Raw genomic sequence first — 21214 nt, 5'->3', positions numbered from 1 at the left:
AGGTCATGTTAACTGACTGATATTATCTCATAGAACAAAACATGAACTCTTCATCATTCACAGAGGTCATGTTAACTGACTGATATTATCTCATAGAACAAAACATGAACTCTTCATCATTCACAGAGGTCATGTTAACTGACTGATATTATCTCATAGAACAAAACATGAACTCTTCATCATTCACAGAGGTCATGTTAACTGACTGATATTATCTCATAGAACAAAACATGAACTCTTCATCATTCACAGAGGTCATGTTAACTGACTGATATTATCTCATAGAACAAAACATGAAGTCTTCATCATTCACAGAGGTCAGATCTCCTAAGCCTGTGTTTACCTCAGACCTTATTATCGTCGTCTATCCCACAACCCTATTCTTTTCCCAATTCATTTTCCCCATAGGAGTGACTGAACCAACCAGAAGTAACTCATTACTGGTTTTTAGGGCTACAAGATGGCGCGCTCTATATCACTCATCTTAATATGCCATTATCAAGGATAATAGTAGGCTATTGTAGTACTCCTAACTGTTGAAACCTCCAGCCAAATTGAATGTCTGACTACCTTCCATAGGATTGAGGAGGAGCTTGGAGACAAAGCTGTCTTTGCTGGCCAGAACTTCAGACACCCAATCTAAGGAGGTTCAACGTCTCACTTGGGCCCTTCGTGTTTTCATCCTGCATAAGTACAGTAAACACCACCACATAAAAGGCACGCTAGATCTCTACGCACCGCCCTGTCCAGAGGAAGGAATATCGAGCGGCATTGAAATTAAATGCCCCAATGTCCAAGTCTGTGGTTCCGTTAGCACGTTAGGAAACCCTACTGATCTAACTTGTCCTGCACTGACCGTAATGCACCGCCACCAACCTAACCTCTATGACTCCTTAAGTCGTGTTTGTCCTTTGTGTCAGTGTAACTTTTACCGCGTGACGATGAGAGATGTTTGTTTTGTGTCAGTGTAACCTTATCGCGTGACGATGAGAGATGTTGGTTTTTGCTTCTTGTGAGTTGTAGTGATTCTTGGTTGTCACCTATGAGTACTATTATTCTAGTGGAGAGCTTCTGTAAGTTTAGCACTGTGCTGTTATTGGGCAGGACAGACAGAGGACTGTATGTGTCACCTCTGAAGAGAAGTTCTCGTGTTGCTACTGTAAGCGTTGGCAGAATTACCAGAAATAAACCGATGAAACAGACAGTCATTCTGTGTGCTTTCTTGTTGTTATATAATCTGTAAGTTTCTGTTTCACAAACTTCAGTGACACTGAAATCATTCTGGACCCAGAAGGCATTCATAGTTATCAACATTACTTTTTTTTAAACTGAAAAGCTTGTTTTCCTTTTTAAATGATCATGGTTTTAACCTGAGGCCTGTTTATATGTGGGAGAACAGACCTGAGTCCTGTATATAAGTGGGAGGTATAATGGTTTTAATTGGGAGAACAGACCTGAGTCCTGTTTATATGTGGGAGAACAGACCTGAGTCCTGTATATAAGTGGGAGGTATAATGGTTTTAATTGGGAGAACAGACCTGAGTCCTGTTTATAAGTGGGAGAACAGACCTGAGTCCTGTTTATAAGTGGGAGAACAGATATAATGGTTTTAATTGGGAGAACAGACCTGAGTCCTGTTTATAAGTGGGAGAACAGACCTGAGGCCTGTTTATAAGTGGGAGAACAGACCTGAGTCCTGTTTATAAGTGGGAGAACAGACCTGAGGCCTGTTTATAAGTGGGAGAACAGACCTGAGTCCTGTTTATAAGTGGGAGAACAGATATAATGGTTTTAATTGGGAGAACAGACCTGAGTCCTGTTTATAAGTGGGAGAACAGACCTGAGGCCTGTTTATAAGTGGGAGAACAGACCTGAGTCCTGTTTATAAGTGGGAGAACAGACCTGAGGCCTGTTTATAAGTGGGAGAACAGATATAATGGTTTTAATTGGGAGAACAGACCTGAGTCCTGTTTATAAGTGGGAGAACAGATATAATGGTTTTAATTGGGAGAACAGACCTGAGGCCTGTTTATAAGTGGGAGAACAGACCTGAGGCCTGTTTATAAGTGGGAGAACAGATATAATGGTTTTAATTGGGAGAACAGACCTGAGGCCTGTTTATAAGTGGGAGAACAGACCTGAGTCCTGTTTATAAGTGGGAGAACAGACCTGAGTCCTGTTTATAAGTGGGAGAACAGACCTGAGGCCTGTTTATAAGTGGGAGAACAGACCTGAGGCCTGTTTATAAGTGGGAGAACAGACCTGAGGCCTGTTTATAAGTGGGAGAACAGACCTGAGGCCTGTTTATAAGTGGGAGAACAGACCTGAGGCCTGTTTATAAGTGGGAGAACAGACCTGAGGCCTGTTTATAAGTGGGAGAACAGACCTGAGGCCTGTTTATAAGTGGGAGAACAGACCTGAGGCCTGTTTATAAGTGGGAGAACAGACCTGAGGCCTGTTTATAAGTGGGAGAACAGACCTGAGGCCTGTTTATAAGTGGGAGAACAGACCTGAGGCCTGTTTATAAGTGGGAGAACAGACCTGAGTCCTGTTATTAAGTGGGAGAACAGACCTGAGGCCTGTTTATAAGTGGGAGAACAGACCTGAGGCCTGTTTATAAGTGGGAGAACAGACCTGAGTCCTGTTATTAAGTGGGAGAACAGACCTGAGGCCTGTTTATAAGTGGGAGAACAGACCTGAGGCCTGTTTATAAGTGGGAGAACAGACCTGAGGCCTGTTTATAAGTGGGAGAACAGACCTGAGGCCTGTTTATAAGTGGGAGAACAGACCTGAGGCCTGTTATTAAGTGTGTCTGCTGTGAAGTGCCTAGCCATCTATGTTGTGATTGTAACTGCCAGAGAGCAGCAGTAACATGAGCCTGCGGTAAGAAGGACAGCTCCCCTTGAAGGGCCTGTGAGTTACAGACCTGGGTTTAAATACTATTTGAGATCTCAGAAACACTGTGTGTGTTTCCTGCAGTCTGCCTAGATTACCAGGTCTGTTTTTTTTTTTTTACACAAGTCAGTTAAGAACAAATTCTTATTTACAATGGCAGCCTACAGTGGGTTAACTGCCTTGTTCAGGGGCAGAACAACAGATATTTGACCTTGTCAGGCTCGGGGATTTGATCTAGGAACCGCTTGGTTACCAGCCCAACACTCTAACCACTAGGATACCTGCTGCAATAGTTGCTGAACCCAGGTCTGACTGAGCCCTGCTGAGATGGATGCTCAGTCAGCAGCATTACACTACATGCATGGGGCTGCTTGCCCATGGAGGCTGGAAGTTCATTCCTTTGCGGAAGTGTATAGACCTGGCTGCCACCATTGATTAGCTGTATACATTTCATTATCCTTATATAGATCATATGAAGCAAGAGGCAAACAGTCTACACTGTTTATAATTCCGTTTTTAGGAGCAGTGAAACGGTTCATAATAATGTCTGGAACGGAGCCAATGGAATGGCATCAAACACTTGGATACCACGTGTTAAGTATTTTATAAACGTTCCACTGATTCCACTCCAGTCATTAGCACGAGCCCGTCCTAACCAATTAAGGTGCCACCAACCTCCCGTGACACAGGGACTGCTACATCGTCTCACAGTGAGGTAGCGCAATCAACTGCCTTTCATTAAGGAAATGGGTCTTATTGATGTGTTTTTTCCAAGACAGATTTGATTCAGGGACAGAAACATAAAAAGGCAGAATTTGGAAAAATCAGAATAATCTCCGTTGTGGAAAATCTGTAAACACTGATCAACCTCTCGCTTGTTTGAGAGCTGCGCTTCCATCTGTTATTCTTTGAGTCATACACTCCCTGGTGGTTACTGCCATGAAGTACCACTATGCTCCTACCACTGATTGAAGTCAAATGTACCACTAGAGGTCTCTGTGTATCTTAGTTTAAGATTTTTCTTTTGATTTACAGCGTACAGTCCTTTTACATGTAAATGGATAATACATTGTCTTTTTAACTTCACCTTTATAAACAAATATGTCAACATATCAAATCTTACATAATATGACTTGACACAAAAATGTTGCATGACGTTTTGATTTTACATCGCTGATTCCAGATTACTTTCAGTTCATTTTTATGTGACCAATGATGTATATAAACATTTCACTATGTAACTTCATAACGGTCTAACTACAGACAAGGCAGACAGCGACGTTTATATTAACCCCCCGCCTGCTGTACCAAACTAAATGCTAGATGCTAGGCTGGAAGTGTGCAGGAAAGAATGTGCGAGTTGAGGTAAATATAAGAGATGGTTGGCACAGCAACAGTGGACATGATATTCTTATGGAGGCGTAGTGATATGTTTTAGATGTAACTGTTATCTGTGACGTCCGATACATCACGGCGTGGAACGCTGCTTGTCCGTTCAGCATCCACGATCCAAACGACCGGTTTTAAATAGGGCCAAGTTATTATAGTGGGTATACGAGCAGCGTGTACAGACTTTTGTTGAAGGGCTTTATAATTCATTGATTTGTTAAACCGTGTCTACTTACTGCATTCTGAAACAAAAAAAATCTTATTGAAAGCTGTGACCACTGAAGTCCAGAGGTGGGACCAAGTCATTGTTTTTACGAGTCACAAGTAAGTCTCAAGTCTTAGCACTCAAGTCCCAAGTCAAGAGAGGCAAGTCCGGGTCAAGTCTCAAGTCAAGACAGTCAAGTATCAAGTCAAGTCTCAAGTCCTAATCTTTGAGTTTCGAGTCCTAAACAAGTCATAATGTGCTCTTCACCAAATGTAATACCATTTCATATTTTTAACAAGAGTAATATTATATTACATTTAATCAAATCATGAATGCTTTAAAAAATATATATATATATATTTATTACTTACCAAATAAACTTTATATTTCCATTGAAATACATGGGTAGTCATGAGAAAGACCCCCCCCCCCCCCCCCACCACCACTGCACCACTCGGAAGGCAAAGAAGGATTTTTAAGCCTTGAAACATGGATTGTGTGTGTGTGCCATTCAGAGGGTGAATGGACAAGACAAAAGATTTACAGTGCATTCGGAAAATATTCACCCGTCTGAGGTCCTGAGTGCTCTGGAGAAGATTTTCATCAAGGATCTCTCTGTACTTTTCTCCGTTCATCGTCCCCTGGATCCTGTCTCCCAGTCCCTGCCGCTGAAAAACATCCCCACCCAATGATGCTGCCAGCACCAGAGATGCCACCACCAGAGATGGTTGTCCTTCTGGAAGGTTCTCCCATCTCCACAGAGGAACTTTAGAGCTCTGTCAGAGTGACAGTTGGTTCTTGGTCACCTCCCTGACCATGGCCCTTCTCCCCCGATTGCTCAGTTTGGCTGGGCGGCCAGCTCTAGGAAAAGTCTTGGTGGTTCCAAACTTCTATTTAAGAACGATGGAGGCCACTGTGCTTTGCGGGATCTTCAATGCTGTAGAAATGTTTTGGTACCGTTCCCCAGATCTGTGCCTCAACACAATTCTGTCTCAGAGCTCTACGGACAATTCCTTTGACCTCATGGCTTGGTTTTTGCTCTGACATGCACTGTCAACTGTGGGACCTTATGTAGACAGGTGTGTGCCTTTCCAAATCATGTCCCATCAATTGAATTTACCACAGGTGGACTCCAAATCAAGTTGTAGAAACATCTCAAGGATGATCAATGGAAAAAGGATGGACCTGAGCTCAATTTTGAGTCAGATATCAAAGTGTCTGAATACTGTAAATAAGGTATATATTTGACATTTTTTGTATAAATTAGCAAACATTTCTAAAATCATGTTTACACTTTGTCATGATGGGGTATTGTGTATAGATTGATGAGATAAAATACATTTAATACATTTTAGAATTCGGCTGTAACATAACAAAATGTGGAGAAAGTCAAGGGGTCTGAATACTTTTCGAATGCACTGTAAGTGCCTTGGAACAGGGTATGGTAGTAGGTGCTAAGCGTACCGGTTGAAGTGTGTCAATAACTGCAACCCTGATGGGTTCTTCACGCTCAACATTTCCCCGTTGTGTGTCAAGAGTGGTCCACTACCCAAATGACATTCAACCAACTTGACACAACTGTGGGAAGCAATGGAGTCAACATCGGCCAGCATCCCTGTGGAACGCTTTCAACACCTTGTTCGAGTCCATGCCTGGATGAATTGAGGCCGTTCTGAGAGCAAAAGGGGGGTACAACTCAATATAAGAAAGGTGTTCCTAATGTTTTGTCCACTCGGTGTATACACATCAATGGCACTGATACATCAGAGTATGAAAGCCGTGGTCACGGTCTTGGAATTTCTCATTCCCAGTTTTACAGTAGATGGCGCTAATTCACCAGTAGATGGCATGCCCAATCACCACATCCAAAGATGAAGAAGTGGGGGTGTCATGCTTGGTGTTGCTTCTCCCCACGCTATGTCTCTTTAGCTAACTGAAGAGAAAATAGTCCGACACCGATTAGTCCCTCTTTACTCCATACTCCATCATTTTATGACAGAATTATCAAACGCGGTCAGTTGCGTTTTTATTATTAGTCCCCCCACCCCCCACCCCAGTGGCTTGTGGCTACCTAGCTAGGCTAGCTACTCCCCTGGCTAGCTAGCTGTCTGAGCTATTGTTTGTTGTTGTTGCAGTCAAATCTCAAACAAATCACAGATGGTGTAAAACAAGCCCTCCAAGGTAAGTGTTGCAATAGCTGTTGCTGTCTTATTAAGTTATACTCCTGCTTTGATGTTCACGAATAAAAAGGGGGGTGTGTGATGGCAAATCAAACAAGTAATGTTATCTTGCTAGCTTATGTAGCTAGTTAGCTATTCTTTAGTTGTATCACGAATTATCATGATGGGTCATTGGGTCTTTGGTGTGTGGTGATGATGTTAACTAAATGTCACAAAGCTAATGTTAGCTAATAGCAGCTAACTAGCTTGCTAGCAATGAAAGCCTTAGCATTTGTTGACAGTTATTTGCCTTTTTTTGTCTTCGAGATCATCTGGATGATCCTATGGTATTATAACAGTGGCAATTAGCCATCTCACCCATCATATATTATCTCTAAGCTTGTCAGCTGTAGCAAGCTAACGTTGCTAAATCAACTCAACCAGAGACAGGCTAACGTTAGCAAGTGTTAGCTAGCTAGGTAACTAGCTAACCAGATACATTGCACCTACCAATAGTTAGCTAGCAAGCCAACTAGCTATGCTATCTAACATAGCTAGCTAGCCAGCTACCCAGAAAAATAATAGTAAGAAGTAACTTTAGCAAGCACGATAATGTTAGTTATTCGAAGCAGATTGCTCCATTTGAAAGGTTGATTTGACTAGACAATAGTTTTTTTTAGATACGCTAATTATCATAGCAGTTAGCATAGCTAAGCTAATTAGCTAGCTAGGTAACAATGACAGAACTGTCAAGGAGATGTTGCAGCTTCTAGACAAGACTCGTTCACTAGCAAACTGTTAAGCGAAATCTGTGATTTCTGTCAATTCAGATTTAGGGTCATCATTTTAAAAAACACCGTTCATTTTAGGGTAAGAGTTGCCTGCTTGGTACCTTTTAATCTCTAGCTAGTTGTTTGTGTCCCCCCCCCAAAAAAAAGCAAACAATGAGTGCTGTTCTATTTCAATGCTGTTGTGCTTTTTTTTGTCCTCTGAATGTTGCCACAACAAGCAGTTGGCAAATTTGATGTGAAAAGTGATTGCTGTGTACTGGACGTGTTCTCAACATAAGGAACTGTAACTGTGATCAAATTATACATGTTCTTTCTTACAAGTTGATATAAAGCACCATGAATTCTTCCACCACATGTTTGGCTCTTTACTGTACTGTCAGGAGGACAGTAGATCAATCATTTTACTTTGGTCTATGGCTGCTCTCTGTGTAAAACACAGATGTGATTGTAGAGCCACTGCTTCTCAGTTGGAATAAGAGTGGTGGTGTTTTCACCATAAACATTGATTGAAGTGTACTGTCTGGGACCATTCTGTTCAGTAACACACACACACACACACACACACACACACACACACACACACACACACACACACACACGGTTAAATAGGCATGCAAGGGTCCTGTAAATGTCTGTCTACCGTTGCACAAGGCATTTTGTTTGGTTAGCCTAGATGTCTGCTGACTGAATAGGAGTAATCTGATGAACGTCTGGAGAGAAGAACACTTCACATTCACCCAAGAAGGTCATTTGTAATTGTTTAAGGATTGATTTGAGCGGGAATGGCAGCTGGGAGAGCAGGGAATGATGGTGTTGGGATACATCTGGAAGGCTTTGCCTATGAAGTGTTTGTCTGACTGAGGATCCCTTGGGAGTGCCTTATTCCCTGGGTGGGCCTATTTTATTCCCTGGGTGGGCCTATTTTATTCCCTGGGTGGGCCTATTTTATTATTTTATTCCCTGGGTGGGCCTATTTTATTCCCTGGGTGGGCCTATTTTATTCCCTGGGTGGGCCTATTTTATTGCCTGTGTGGGCCTATTTCATTGCCTGTGTGGGCCTATTTTATTCCCTGGGCAGGCCGATATTTTATTCCCTGGGTGGGCCTATTTCATTGCCTGGGTGGGCCTATTTCATTGCCCTGGGCGGGCGGGCCTATTTTATATTTTATTCCCTGGGCGGGCCTATATTTTATTCCCTGGGCGGGCCTATATTTTATTCCCTGGGCGGGCCTATATTTTATTCCCTGGGCGGGCCTATATTTTATTGCCTGGGCGGGCCTATATTTTATTCCCTGGGCGGGCCTATATTTTTATTATATTTTATTCCCTGGGCGGGCCTATATTTTATTTTATGCCTGGGCGGGCCTATATTTTATTCCCTGGGCGGGCCTATATTTTATTCCCTGGGCGGGCCTATTTTATTCCCTGGGCAGGCCGATATTTTATTCCCTGGGCGGGCCTATTTCATTGCCTGGGTGGGCCTATTTCATTGCCTGGGCGGGCCTATTTTATTCCCTGGGCGGGCCTATATTTTATTCCCTGGGCGGGCCTATATTTTATTCCCTGGGCGGGCCTATATTTTATTCCCTGGGCGGGCCTATATTTTATTCCCTGGGCGGGCCTATATTTTATTCCCTGGGCGGGCCTATATTTTATTCCCTGGGCGGGCCTATATTTTATTCCCTGGGCGGGCCTATATTTTATTCCCTGGGCGGGCCTATTTTATTCCCTGGGCAGGCCGATATTTTATTCCCTGGGCGGGCCTATTTTATTCCCTGGGCGGGCCTATTTCATTGCCTGGGCGGGCCTATTTCATTGCCTGGGCGGGCCTATTTTATTCCCTGGGCGGGCCTATTTCATTGCCTGGGCGGGCCTATTTTATTCCCTGGGCGGGCCTATTTTATTCCCTGGGCGGGCCTATATTTTATTCCCTGGGCGGGCCTATATTTTATTCCCTGGGCGGGCCTATATTTTATTCCCTGGGCGGGCCTATATTTTATGCCTGGGCGGGCCTATATTTTATTGCCTGGGCGGGCCTATATTTTATTCCCTGGGCGGGCCTATATTTTATTCCCTGGGCGGGCCTATATTTTATTCCCTGGGCAGGCCTATTTTATTCCCTGGGCAGGCCGATATTTTATTCCCTGGGTGGGCCTATTTTATTCCCTGGGTAGGCCTATATTTTATTGCTTGGGTAGGCCTATATTTCATTACCCGGGTAGGCCTATTTATTCACAGTGTACACCTAATTATTCACTGTGCTGCTGTGGCAAGTCTTTGTTAGTTGATTTGTCAATAGGCATGATGGGGGGGTGTGTTCGTATGCAGTCAGGCAGCGTGCTGTTTCTTTGCTGCGTGTGTGTTGTTCTTCACCTAGATCTCTCTTCGGAAACATCTTCCCCTCCTCAGCATTGTTCGTAAGATAATTCACCATTATGGTTAGTCTCAGTGGAAGTCAAGTGAGTCAGAGAGTTGCAGTGAGAGAGGTAAACATATTCTCCACCATCTATGAACATATGTTTTGAAATTGAAGGAGACATTTTTCTTCTTCTTCTTCTCTCTCTGTTAGGTTCTTATTGTTTTTATTTTCTTGTTCGGGATTTGAAGAATCGCTGTACGGTGAAAGCACTTTGTGACAACTGGTGTAAAAAAAAAAAAAAAAAAAGCCAACATAAATAGGCTACATTTAATTTTTTAATTTTTTTAAAGTGGGGTATTTCTCCATTGAAATGGAGTCTTGGTATGTATGAAGTGATTCTGTTAGACTCTTAGATGATACAGGGTAATTCAGCAGAGGATTGACTGTTTAACATTCCAGTACTAGGCTTCTTTACATGGTTTATTTATTAGCATTGAAATGTTCTTCTATTACCAGCGCTTCAGTGAAATCCTCTACACACATAAGACTGCACTTGATATGGTTGGGCCGCATGAATCATCTTGCTTTGGTTTTTTTGTCCCTCAAACGTCGAGTGTTTGGAAAATCGTTTTTTTCTTCTCTCTCTATCTGCCTGGTTACATTGTTACCTTGTAGGACAACGTTCCTTTGTCCAGAGCATTAATTTACAATGTTCCCTCAAAGAGCTCTTGATGGGGCTGTTCAAGTGCTGAACATTTTATTACAAGATGTATCTGTCATCCCTGATAGGCAGGCAGCTCACAAGACAAGCAGGCTTCGAGCTCTCTCGCTGTCTGTCTCTGTTTGTCTGTCATTGTTCTCCTCAAAATATGTTTTTTTTTTCTGGTCATGCCAACAACCAGAGTAATTGGCTGTTGCAGTGCTTCTCATGTGTTGTTTTAAGATATTGGGCTGAGAGACAGGCCTGGCACACTGGCAGGAATGAGACACACACACACAAACGTTCTTTCTTTCTGTAGACATCTGTGGCCTTTTATTGTCCCCAGCACAAGGTGCACCTGTGTAATGATCATGCTGTTATAATCCGCTTCTTGATATGCCACAACTTTCAAGTGGATGGTTTATCTTGGCGATGGAAAAATGCTCACTAACAGGGATGTAATCACATTTGTCCACAACATTTGAGAGAAATACATTTTTCCTGTTGAGTTTATATTTCGTTCATTCCATTGCATGAGCCACCTAATTTACCATCATTTAAATGAACATTCTACATTGCCATGGAAATGATTGCATCACAATACCAGGCAGCCATCGTGAGTTTACCTGTCAAATTGCCAGAGGTTAGCGGTTTCAAGCTCATTAATTGTTCACTGCAACGCCTTGCTAGTTTTAGAGTGGGGCAACGTCAGTTTCATCATTTCATCCATTTTATCGCAGAAACAAGACTCATGAAAGCCTAGGCTGTCCCGTCTTCAGCCAGATGTGTAAACGGTTATGCCGGTTGTTTTACATTCATCTACAACGGTCGGTTATACAGTAAACTGTGCCAGCAGTTGTACTACTGTGGCTAACCAATCAGCACCCTTCTACCCATGTTGACAGGAACTTATTTTATTTATTTTTATTATATATTTTTTTTACATCCCTTTTCTCCCCAATTTTGTGGTATCCAATTGTTGTAGTAGCTACTATCTTGTCTCATCGCTACAACTCCCGTACGGGCTCGGGAGAGACGAAGGTTGAAAGTCATGCGTCCTCCGGTACACAACCCTACCAGCCGTACTGCTTCTTAACACAGCGCGCATCCAACCCGGAAGCCAGCCGCACCAATGTGTCGGAGGGTACACCGTGCACCTGGCAACCCTGGTTAGCGCGCACTGCGCCCGGCCCGCCACAGGAGTCGCTGGTGCGCGATGAGACAAGGACACCCCTACCGACCAAGCCCTCCCTAACCCGGACGACGCTAGGCCAATTGTGCGTCGCCCCACGGTCGCGGCCGGTTACGACAGAGCCTGGGCGCGAACCCAGGGACTCAGATGGCACAGCTGGCGCTGCAGTACAGCGCCCTTAACCACTGCGCCACCCGGGAGGCCACAGGAACGTATTTTTGCCACTAACATGCTTGTGTTGTTTGACCTGTGGTGCCAAACACGATGGAATCTGTTTTCTCCCAGAAAGCTCACTAAGGGCCGTCTTCTTCTCTGACCGTTTCCCAGGAGTTTTCCTGGCTCGTTTTGTAGTGATACAGATCAGTCTACCAAATGTAGGCTAGTTCATCAATATCTGAAAGGCTTCGTGTCTAATTGTCAATTCATGCCAGGGGTGTCAAACTCATTTTACGTGGGGGGGGGGCGTATTTGGTCTTCAGCGAGGTCCTGGGATCGCCCTGAAAATGTCCTCGCTGTCAAAATGTACAAAAGAAAGAAGACTGTCTCTCGTTTTGGGGAATTTTAGATACTCTCTGACTGTTTTTTAATATTTAATTTAGGTGATTTATTATTAGTGACTTCGACACAGTCAAGAAGCTGTATTAATTTAGATCCGATATCATAGGATTTTTCAATACCGATACCCATTATTGGAGGACCTAAAAAAGCCGATACCAAATAATCAGCCTTTTTATATATATATTTATTTATATATTATTTTATTTTTATTTTAAATAATGACAATTACAACAATTCTGAATGAACACTTTTATTTTAACTTAATATAATACACAAATCAAATATATTTAGTCTCAAATAAACATGCTAACATGAATTTCTTTTAACTAAATATTCAGGTTTAAAAATATATACTTCTGTGTATTGATTTTATGGCATTGATGTTTATGGTTAGGTACATTTGTGAAACGATTGTGCTTTCTTTCGCGAATGCGCTTTTGTTATTAAATCACCACCCGTTTGGCGAAGTTGAAGTAGGCTGTGATTCGATGATAAATGAACAGGCACCACATCGATTATATGCAACGCAGGACAAGCTAGTTAACCTAGTAATATCATCAACCATGTAGTTAACTAGTGGTGATTATGTTAAGATTGATTGTTTTTTTATAAGATACGTTTAATGCTAGCTAGCAACTTACCTTGGCTCCTTGCAGCCACAAAGTCCTTTTCACGCTGCACTCACATAACAGGGGGTCAGCACGTAACAGGGGGTCAGCACGTAACAGGGGGTCAGCACGTAACAGGGGTCAGCACGTAACAGGGGTCAGCACGTAACAGGGGGTCAGCCTGCCGCTCAGTTTCCTCATGGATTATAATGTCATCTTCTGCAATCGACGTCCAAAAAGTCTGGGACACTAGGAGGATGACCCCCCTGTAGTGTAGTCTGGGACACTAGGAGGATTACCCCCTGTAGTGTAGTCTGGGACACTAGGAGGATTACCCCCCTGTAGTGTAGTCTGGGACACTAGGAGGATGACCCCCCCCCCTGTAGTGTAGTCTGGGACACTAGGAGGATTACCCCCCTGTAGTGTAGTCTGGGACACTAGGAGGATTACCCCCCCTGTAGTGTAGTCTGGGACACTAGGAGGATGACCCCCCTGTAGTGTAGTCTGGGACACTAGGAGGATGACCCCCCTGTAGTGTAGTCTGGGACACTAGAAGGATGACCCCCTGTAGTGTAGTCTGGGACACTAGGAGGATGACCCCCCACCCCCTGTAGTGTAGTCTGGGACACTAGGAGGATGACCCCCCTGTAGTGTAGTCTGGGACACTAGAAGGATGACCCCTGTCCCCCCTGTAGTGTAGTCTGGGACACTAGGAGGATGACCCCCCATGTAGTGTAGTCTGGGACACTAGAGGATGACCCCCCCCTGTAGTGTAGTCTGGGACACTAGGAGGATTACCCCCCCCTGTAGTGTAGTCTGGGACACTAGGAGGATGACCCCCCTGTAGTGTAGTCTGGGACACTAGGAGGATTACCCCCCCTGTAGTGTAGTCTGGGACACTAGGAGGATGCCCCCCCTGTAGTGTAGTCTGGGACACTAGGAGGATGACCCCCCCCTGTAGTGTAGTCTGGGACACTAGGAGGATTACCCCCCTGTAGTGTAGTCTGGGACACTAGGAGGATGACCCCCCTGTAGTGTAGTCTGGGACACTAGGAGGATTACCCCCCTGTAGTGTAGTCTGGGACACTAGGAGGATGACCCCCCCTGTAGTGTAGTCTGGGACACTAGGAGGATGACCCCCCCTGTAGTGTAGTCTGGGACACTAGAAGGATGACCCCCCCTGTAGTGTAGTCTGGGACACTAGGAGGATGACCCCCCTGTAGTGTAGTCTGGGACACTAGGAGGATGACCCCCCTGTAGTGTAGTCTGGGACACTAGAAGGATGACCCCTGTCCCCCCTGTAGTGTAGTCTGGGACACTAGGAGGATGACCCCCCCATGTAGTGTAGTCTGGGACACTAGGAGGATGACACCCCCCTGTAGTGTAGTCTGGGACACTAGTAGTGTAGTCTGGGACACTAGGAGGATTACCCCCCCCTGTAGTGTAGTCTGGGACACTAGGAGGATGACCCCCCTGTAGTGTAGTCTGGGACACTAGGAGGATGATCCCCCCTGTAGTGTAGTCTGGGACACTAGGAGGATGACCCCCCTGTAGTGTAGTCTGGGACACTAGGAGGATGACCCCCCTGTAGTGTAGTCTGGGACACTAGGAGGATGACCCCCCTGTAGTGTAGTCTGGGACACTAGGAGGATGACCCCCCCCTGTAGTGTAGTCTGGGACACTAGGAGGATGACCCCCCTGTAGTGTAGTCTGGGACACTAGAAGGATGACCCCCTGTAGTGTAGTCTGGGACACTAGGAGGATGACCCCCCCCCTGTAGTGTAGTCTGGGACACTAGGAGGATGGAGGATGGGACACTAGGAGGATGACCCCCCTGTAGTGTAGTCTGGGACACTAGGAGGATGACCCCCCCCCCTGTAGTGTAGTCTGGGACACTAGGAGGATGACCCCCCCCTGTAGTGTAGTCTGGGACACTAGAAGGATGACCCCTGTAGTGTAGTCTGGGACACTAGGAGGATGACCCCCTGTAGTGTAGTCTGGGACACTAGGAGGATGACCCCCTGTAGTGTAGTCTGGGACACTAGGAGGATGACCCCCCCCTGTAGTGTAGTCTGGGACACTAGGAGGATGACCCCCTGTAGTGTAGTCTGGGACACTAGAAGGATGACCCCTGTCCCCCCCTGTAGTGTAGTCTGGGACACTAGGAGGATCCCCCTGTAGTGTAGTCTGGGACACTAGGAGGATGACCCCCTCCCCCCTGTAGTGTAGTCTGGGACACTAGGAGGATGACCCCCCCTGTAGTGTAGTCTGGGACACTAGGAGGATGACCCCCCCCTGTAGTGTAGTCTGGGACACTAGGAGGATCCCCCCCCTGTAGTGTAGTCTGGGACACTAGGAGGATGACCCCCCCCTGTAGTGTAGTCTGGGACACTAGGAGGATTCCCCCCCTGTAGTGTAGTCTAGGAGGGGACACTAGGAGGATGACCCCCCCTGTAGTGTAGTCTGGGACACTAGGAGGATGACCCCCCCTGTAGTGTAGTCTGGGACACTAGGAGGATGACCCCCCCCCTGTAGTGTAGTCTGGGACACTAGGAGGATGACCCCCCTGTAGTGTAGTCTGGGACACTAGGAGGATTACCCCCCCTGTAGTGTAGTCTGGGACACTAGGAGGATTACCCCCCTGTAGTGTAGTCTGGGACACTAGGAGGATGACCCCCCCCTGTAGTGTAGTCTGGGACACTAGGAGGATGACCCCCCTGTAGTGTAGTCTGGGACACTAGGAGGATGACCCCCCCCCCCTGTAGTGTAGTCTGGGACACTAGGAGGATTACCCCCCTGTAGTGTAGTCTGGGACACTAGGAGGATTACCCCCCTGTAGTGTAGTCTGGGACACTAGGAGGATGACCCCCCCCCTGTAGTGTAGTCTGGGACACTAGGAGGATTACCCCCCGTAGTGTAGTCTGGGACACTAGGAGGATGACCCCCCCCCTGTAGTGTAGTCTGGGACACTAGGAGGATGACCCCCCCCCCCCTGTAGTGTAGTCTGGGACACTAGAGGATGACCTCCCCTGTAGTGTAGTCTGGGACACTAGGAGGATGACCCCCCCTGTAGTGTAGTCTGGGACACTAGAGGATTACCCCCCCCGTAGTGTAGTCTGGGACACTAGGAGGATGACCCCCCCCTGTAGTGTAGTCTGGGACACTAGGAGGATGACCCCCCCTGTAGTGTAGTCTGGGACACTAGAGGATGACCCCCCCTGTAGTGTAGTCTGGGACACTAGGAGGATTACCCCCCCCCCTGTAGTGTAGTCTGGGACACTAGGAGGATGACCCCCCCTGTAGTGTAGTCTGGGACACTAGGAGGATGACCCCCCCCTGTAGTGTAGTCTGGGACACTAGGAGGATGACCCCCCCTGTAGTGTAGTCTGGGACACTAGGAGGATTATCCCCCTGTAGTGTAGTCTGGGACACTAGGAGGATGACCCCCCCCTGTAGTGTAGTCTGGGACACTAGGAGGATGACCCCCTCCCCCTGTAGTGTAGTCTGGGACACTAGGAGGATGACCCCCCCTGTAGTGTAGTCTGGGACACTAGGAGGATGACCCCCCTCCCCTGTAGTGTAGTCTGGGACACTAGGAGGATGCCCCCTGTAGTGTAGTCTGGGACACTAGGAGGATGACCCCCCCCCTGTAGTGTAGTCTGGGACACTAGGAGGATGACCCCCCCTGTAGTGTAGTCTGGGACACTAGGAGGATGACCCCCTGTAGTGTAGTCTGGGACACTAGGAGGATGACCCCCTCCCCTGTAGTGTAGTCTGGGACACTAGGAGGATGACCCCCCCCTGTAGTGTAGTCTGGGACACTAGGAGGATGACCCCCTCCCCCTGTAGTGTAGTCTGGGACACTAGGAGGATGACCCCCTGTAGTGTAGTCTGGGACACTAGGAGGATGACCCCCCCTGTAGTGTAGTCTGGGACACTAGGAGGATGACCCCCTGTAGTGTAGTCTGGGACACTAGGAGGATGACCCCCCTGTAGTGTAGTCTGGGACACTAGGAGGATGACCCCCCTGTAGTGTAGTCTGGGACACTAGGAGGATGACCCCCCCCCCTGTAGTGTAGTCTGGGACACTAGAGGATGACCCCCCCCTGTAGTGTAGTCTGGGACACTAGGAGGATGACCCCCCCTGTAGTGTAGTCTGGGACACTAGGAGGATGACCCCCCCCTGTAGTGTAGTCTGGGACACTAGGAGGATGACCCCCCTGTAGTGTAGTCTGGGACACTAGGAGGATGACCCCCCCCCTGTAGTGTAGTCTGGGACACTAGGAGGATGACCCCCCTGTAGTGTAGTCTGGGACACTAGGAGGATGACCCCCCTGTAGTGTAGTCTGGGACACTAGAGGATGACCCCCCCCCTGTAGTGTAGTCTGGGACACTAGAAGGATGACCCTGTCCCCCCCTGTAGTGTAGTCTGGGACACTAGAGGATGACCCCCCTGTAGTGTAGTCTGGGACACTAGGAGGATGACCCCCTCCCCCCTGTAGTGTAGTCTGGGACACTAGGAGGATGACCCCCCCCCCTGTAGTGTAGTCTGGGACACTAGGAGGATGACCCCCTCCCCTGTAGTGTAGTCTGGGACACTAGTGAGGATGTCTGGGACACTGGGACACTAGGAGGATGACCCCCCCCCTGTAGTGTAGTCTGGGACACTAGGAGGATGACCCCCCCCCTGTAGTGTAGTCTGGGACACTAGGAGGATGACCCCCCCCCCTGTAGTGTAGTCTGGGACACTAGGAGGATGACCCCCCCCCTGTAGTGTAGTCTGGGACACTAGGAGGATGACCCCCCCTGTAGTGTAGTCTGGGACACTAGGAGGATGACCCCCCCTGTAGTGTAGTCTGGGACACTAGGAGGATGACCCCTGTCCCCCCTGTAGTGTAGTCTGGGACACTAGGAGGATGACCCCCCTGTAGTGTAGTCTGGGACACTAGAGGATGACCCTGTCCCCCCCCTGTAGTGTAGTCTGGGACACTAGGAGGATGACCCCCCTGTAGTGTAGTCTGGGACACTAGGAGGATGACCCCCCCCTGTAGTGTAGTCTGGGACACTAGGAGGATGACCCTCCCCTGTAGTGTAGTCTGGGACACTAGGAGGATGACCCCCCTGTAGTGTAGTCTGGGACACTAGGAGGATGACCCCCCCCTGTAGTGTAGTCTGGGACACTAGGAGGATGACCCCCCCCTGTAGTGTAGTCTGGGACACTAGGAGGATGACCCCCCCCTGTAGTGTAGTCTGGGACACTAGGAGGATGACCCCCTGTAGTGTAGTCTGGGACACTAGGAGGATGACCCCCCCTGTAGTGTAGTCTGGGACACTAGAGGATGACCCCTGTCCCCCCCTGTAGTGTAGTCTGGGACACTAGGAGGATTACCCCCCCCTGTAGTGTAGTCTGGGACACTAGGAGGATGACCCCCCTGTAGTGTAGTCTGGGACACTAGGAGGATGACCCCCCCTCCCCCTGTAGTGTAGTCTGGGACACTAGGAGGATGACCCCCCCCCTGTAGTGTAGTCTGGGACACTAGGAGGATGACCCCTCCCCCTGTAGTGTAGTCTGGGACACTAGGAGGATGCCCCCCCCCTGTAGTGTAGTCTGGGACACTAGGAGGATTACCCCCCCCTGTAGTGTAGTCTGGGACACTAGGAGGATTACCCCCTGTAGTGTAGTCTGGGACACTAGGAGGATGACCCCCCCTGTAGTGTAGTCTGGGACACTATGAGGATGAACCCCCCCTGTAGTGTAGTCTGGGACACTAGGAGGATGGTAGTGACTGGGACACTAGAGGATGACCCCCCCCTGTAGTGTAGTCTGGGACACTAGGAGGATTACCCCCCTGTAGTGTAGTCTGGGACACTAGGAGGATTACCCCCCCTGTAGTGTAGTCTGGGACACTAGGAGGCTGACCCCTCCCCTGTAGTGTAGTCTGGGACACTAGGAGGATGCCCCCCCCCTGTAGTGTAGTCTGGGACACTAGGAGGATGACCCCCTCCCCCCTGTAGCTGTAGTGTAGTCTGGGACACTAGGAGGATGACCCCCCCCTGTAGTGTAGTCTGGGACACTAGGAGGATGACCCCCTCCCCTGTAGTGTAGTCTGGGACACTAGGAGGATGCCCCCCCCTGTAGTGTAGTCTGGGACACTAGGAGGATGACCCCCCCCCCTGTAGTGTAGTCTGGGACACTAGGAGGATCCCCCCCCCTGTAGTGGTCTGGGACACTAGGAGGATGACCCCCTCCCCCTGTAGTGTAGTCTGGGACACTAGGAGGATGACCCCTCCCCCTGTAGTGTAGTCTGGGACACTAGGAGGATGACCTCCCCTGTAGTGTAGTCTGGGACACTAGGAGGATGACCCCCTGTAGTGTAGTCTGGGACACTAGGAGGATGACCCCCCTCCCCCTGTAGTGTAGTCTGGGACACTAGGAGGATTCCCCCCCTGTAGTGTAGTCTGGGACACTAGGAGGATGACCCTCCCCTGTAGTGTAGTCTGGGACACTAGGAGGATGACCCCCCTGTAGTGTAGTCTGGGACACTAGAAGGATGACCCCCCCTGTAGTGTAGTCTGGGACACTAGAAGTATGACCCTGTCCCCCCTGTAGTGTAGTCTGGGACACTAGGAGGATGACCCCCTCCCCTGTAGTGTAGTCTGGGACACTAGGAGGATGCCCCCTGTAGTGTAGTCTGGGACACTAGGAGGATGACCCCCCCCCCTGTAGTGTAGTCTGGGACACTAGGAGGATTACCCCCCCTGTAGTGTAGTCTGGGACACTAGGAGGATTACCCCCCCCCTGTAGTGTAGTCTGGGACACTAGGAGGATGACCCCCCCCCTGTAGTGTAGTCTGGGACACTAGGATGATGACCCCCCCTGTAGTGTAGTCTGGGACACTAGGAGGATGACCCCCCCCTGTAGTGTAGTCTGGGACACTAGGAGGATTACCCCCCTGTAGTGTAGTCTGGGACACTAGGAGGATTACCCCTGTAGTGTAGTCTGGGACACTAGGAGGCTGACCCCCTCCCCTGTAGTGTAGTCTGGGACACTAGGAGGATGCCCCCCCTGTAGTGTAGTCTGGGACACTAGGAGGATGACCCCCTCCCCCTGTAGTGTAGTCTGGGACACTAGGAGGATGCCCCCCTGTAGTGTAGTCTGGGACACTAGGAGGATGACCCCCCCCCCCCTGTAGTGTAGTCTGGGACACTAGGAGGATTACCCCCCTGTAGTGTAGTCTGGGACACTAGGAGGATGACCCCCCCCCCTGTAGTGTAGTCTGGGACACTAGGAGGATGCCCCCCTGTAGTGTAGTCTGGGACACTAGAGGATGACCCCCTCCCCCTGTAGTGTAGTCTGGGACACTAGGAGGATTCCCCCCCTGTAGTGTAGTCTGGGACACTAGGAGGATGACCCCCTCCCCTGTAGTGTAGTCTGGGACACTAGGAGGATGACCCCCCTGTAGTGTAGTCTGGGACACTAGAAGGATGACCCCCCCCTGTAGTGTAGTCTGGGACACTAGAAGGATGACCCCCCCCTGTAGTGTAGTCTGGGACACTAGAGGATGCCCCCCCCTCCCCCTGTAGTGTAGTCTGGGACACTAGAGGATGCCCCCCCTGTAGTGTAGTCTGGGACACTAGGAGGAGGATGACCCCCCCCTGTAGTGTAGTCTGGGACACTAGGAGGATTACCCCCCCTGTAGTGTAGTCTGGGACACTAGGAGGATGACCCCCCCTGTAGTGTAGTCTGGGACACTAGGAGGATGACCCCCCCCTGTAGTGTAGTCTGGGACACTAGGAGGATGACCCCCCCCCTGTAGTGTAGTCTGGGACACTAGGAGGATGACCCCCTGTAGTGTAGTCTGGGACACTAGGAGGATTACCCCCCCTGTAGTGTAGTGTCTGGGACACTAGGAGGATGACCCCCCCCCCTGTAGTGTAGTCTGGGACACTAGGAGGATGCCCCCCTGTAGTGTAGTCTGGGACACTAGGAGGATTACCCCCCCCTGTAGTGTAGTCTGGGACACTAGGAGGATGACCCCCCCCTGTAGTGTAGTCTGGGACACTAGGAGGATGACCCCCTCCCCTGTAGCTGTAGTGTAGTCTGGGACACTAGGAGGATGACCCCCTCCCCTGTAGTGTAGTCTGGGACACTAGGAGGATGACCCCCCCCCCCTGTAGTGTAGTCTGGGACACTAGGAGGATGACCCCCCCCCTGTAGTGTAGTCTGGGACACTAGGAGGATGACCCCCTCCCCTGTAGTGTAGTCTGGGACACTAGGAGGATGCCCCCCCTGTAGTGTAGTCTGGGACACTAGGAGGATGACCCCCCTCCCCCTGTAGTGTAGTCTGGGACACTAGG

General features: G+C 48.6%; 1 protein-coding gene and 1 long non-coding RNA gene across 3 annotated transcripts in view; both read left to right on the top strand.

Moving 5' to 3' along the window:
- Nucleotides 1-1208, top strand: part of LOC115120949 (alpha-enolase) — a 35170-nt gene extending 33962 nt beyond the window's left edge. For both annotated transcript variants that reach the window (XM_065005147.1, XM_065005148.1), the window contains exon 12: nucleotides 580-1208. In XM_065005147.1, coding sequence (XP_064861219.1) covers nucleotides 580-643 — 64 coding nt within the window. In that variant the 3' untranslated portion in view covers nucleotides 644-1208. The remainder of the gene's footprint in view (nucleotides 1-579) is intronic.
- A 5113-nt stretch (nucleotides 1209-6321) lies between these two features.
- Nucleotides 6322-21214, top strand: part of LOC135562791 (uncharacterized) — a 45756-nt gene continuing 30863 nt past the window's right edge. The window contains exon 1 of the long non-coding RNA XR_010460108.1: nucleotides 6322-6670. This is a non-coding gene — a long non-coding RNA (uncharacterized LOC135562791). The remainder of the gene's footprint in view (nucleotides 6671-21214) is intronic.

Source organism: Oncorhynchus nerka, linkage group LG20, assembly GCF_034236695.1.
Source record: "Oncorhynchus nerka isolate Pitt River linkage group LG20, Oner_Uvic_2.0, whole genome shotgun sequence".
Lineage (NCBI taxonomy): Eukaryota > Metazoa > Chordata > Actinopteri > Salmoniformes > Salmonidae > Oncorhynchus > Oncorhynchus nerka.
Note: the sequence above shows the minus strand (reverse complement) of the source record. Positions and strands in the feature narration are given on the sequence as shown.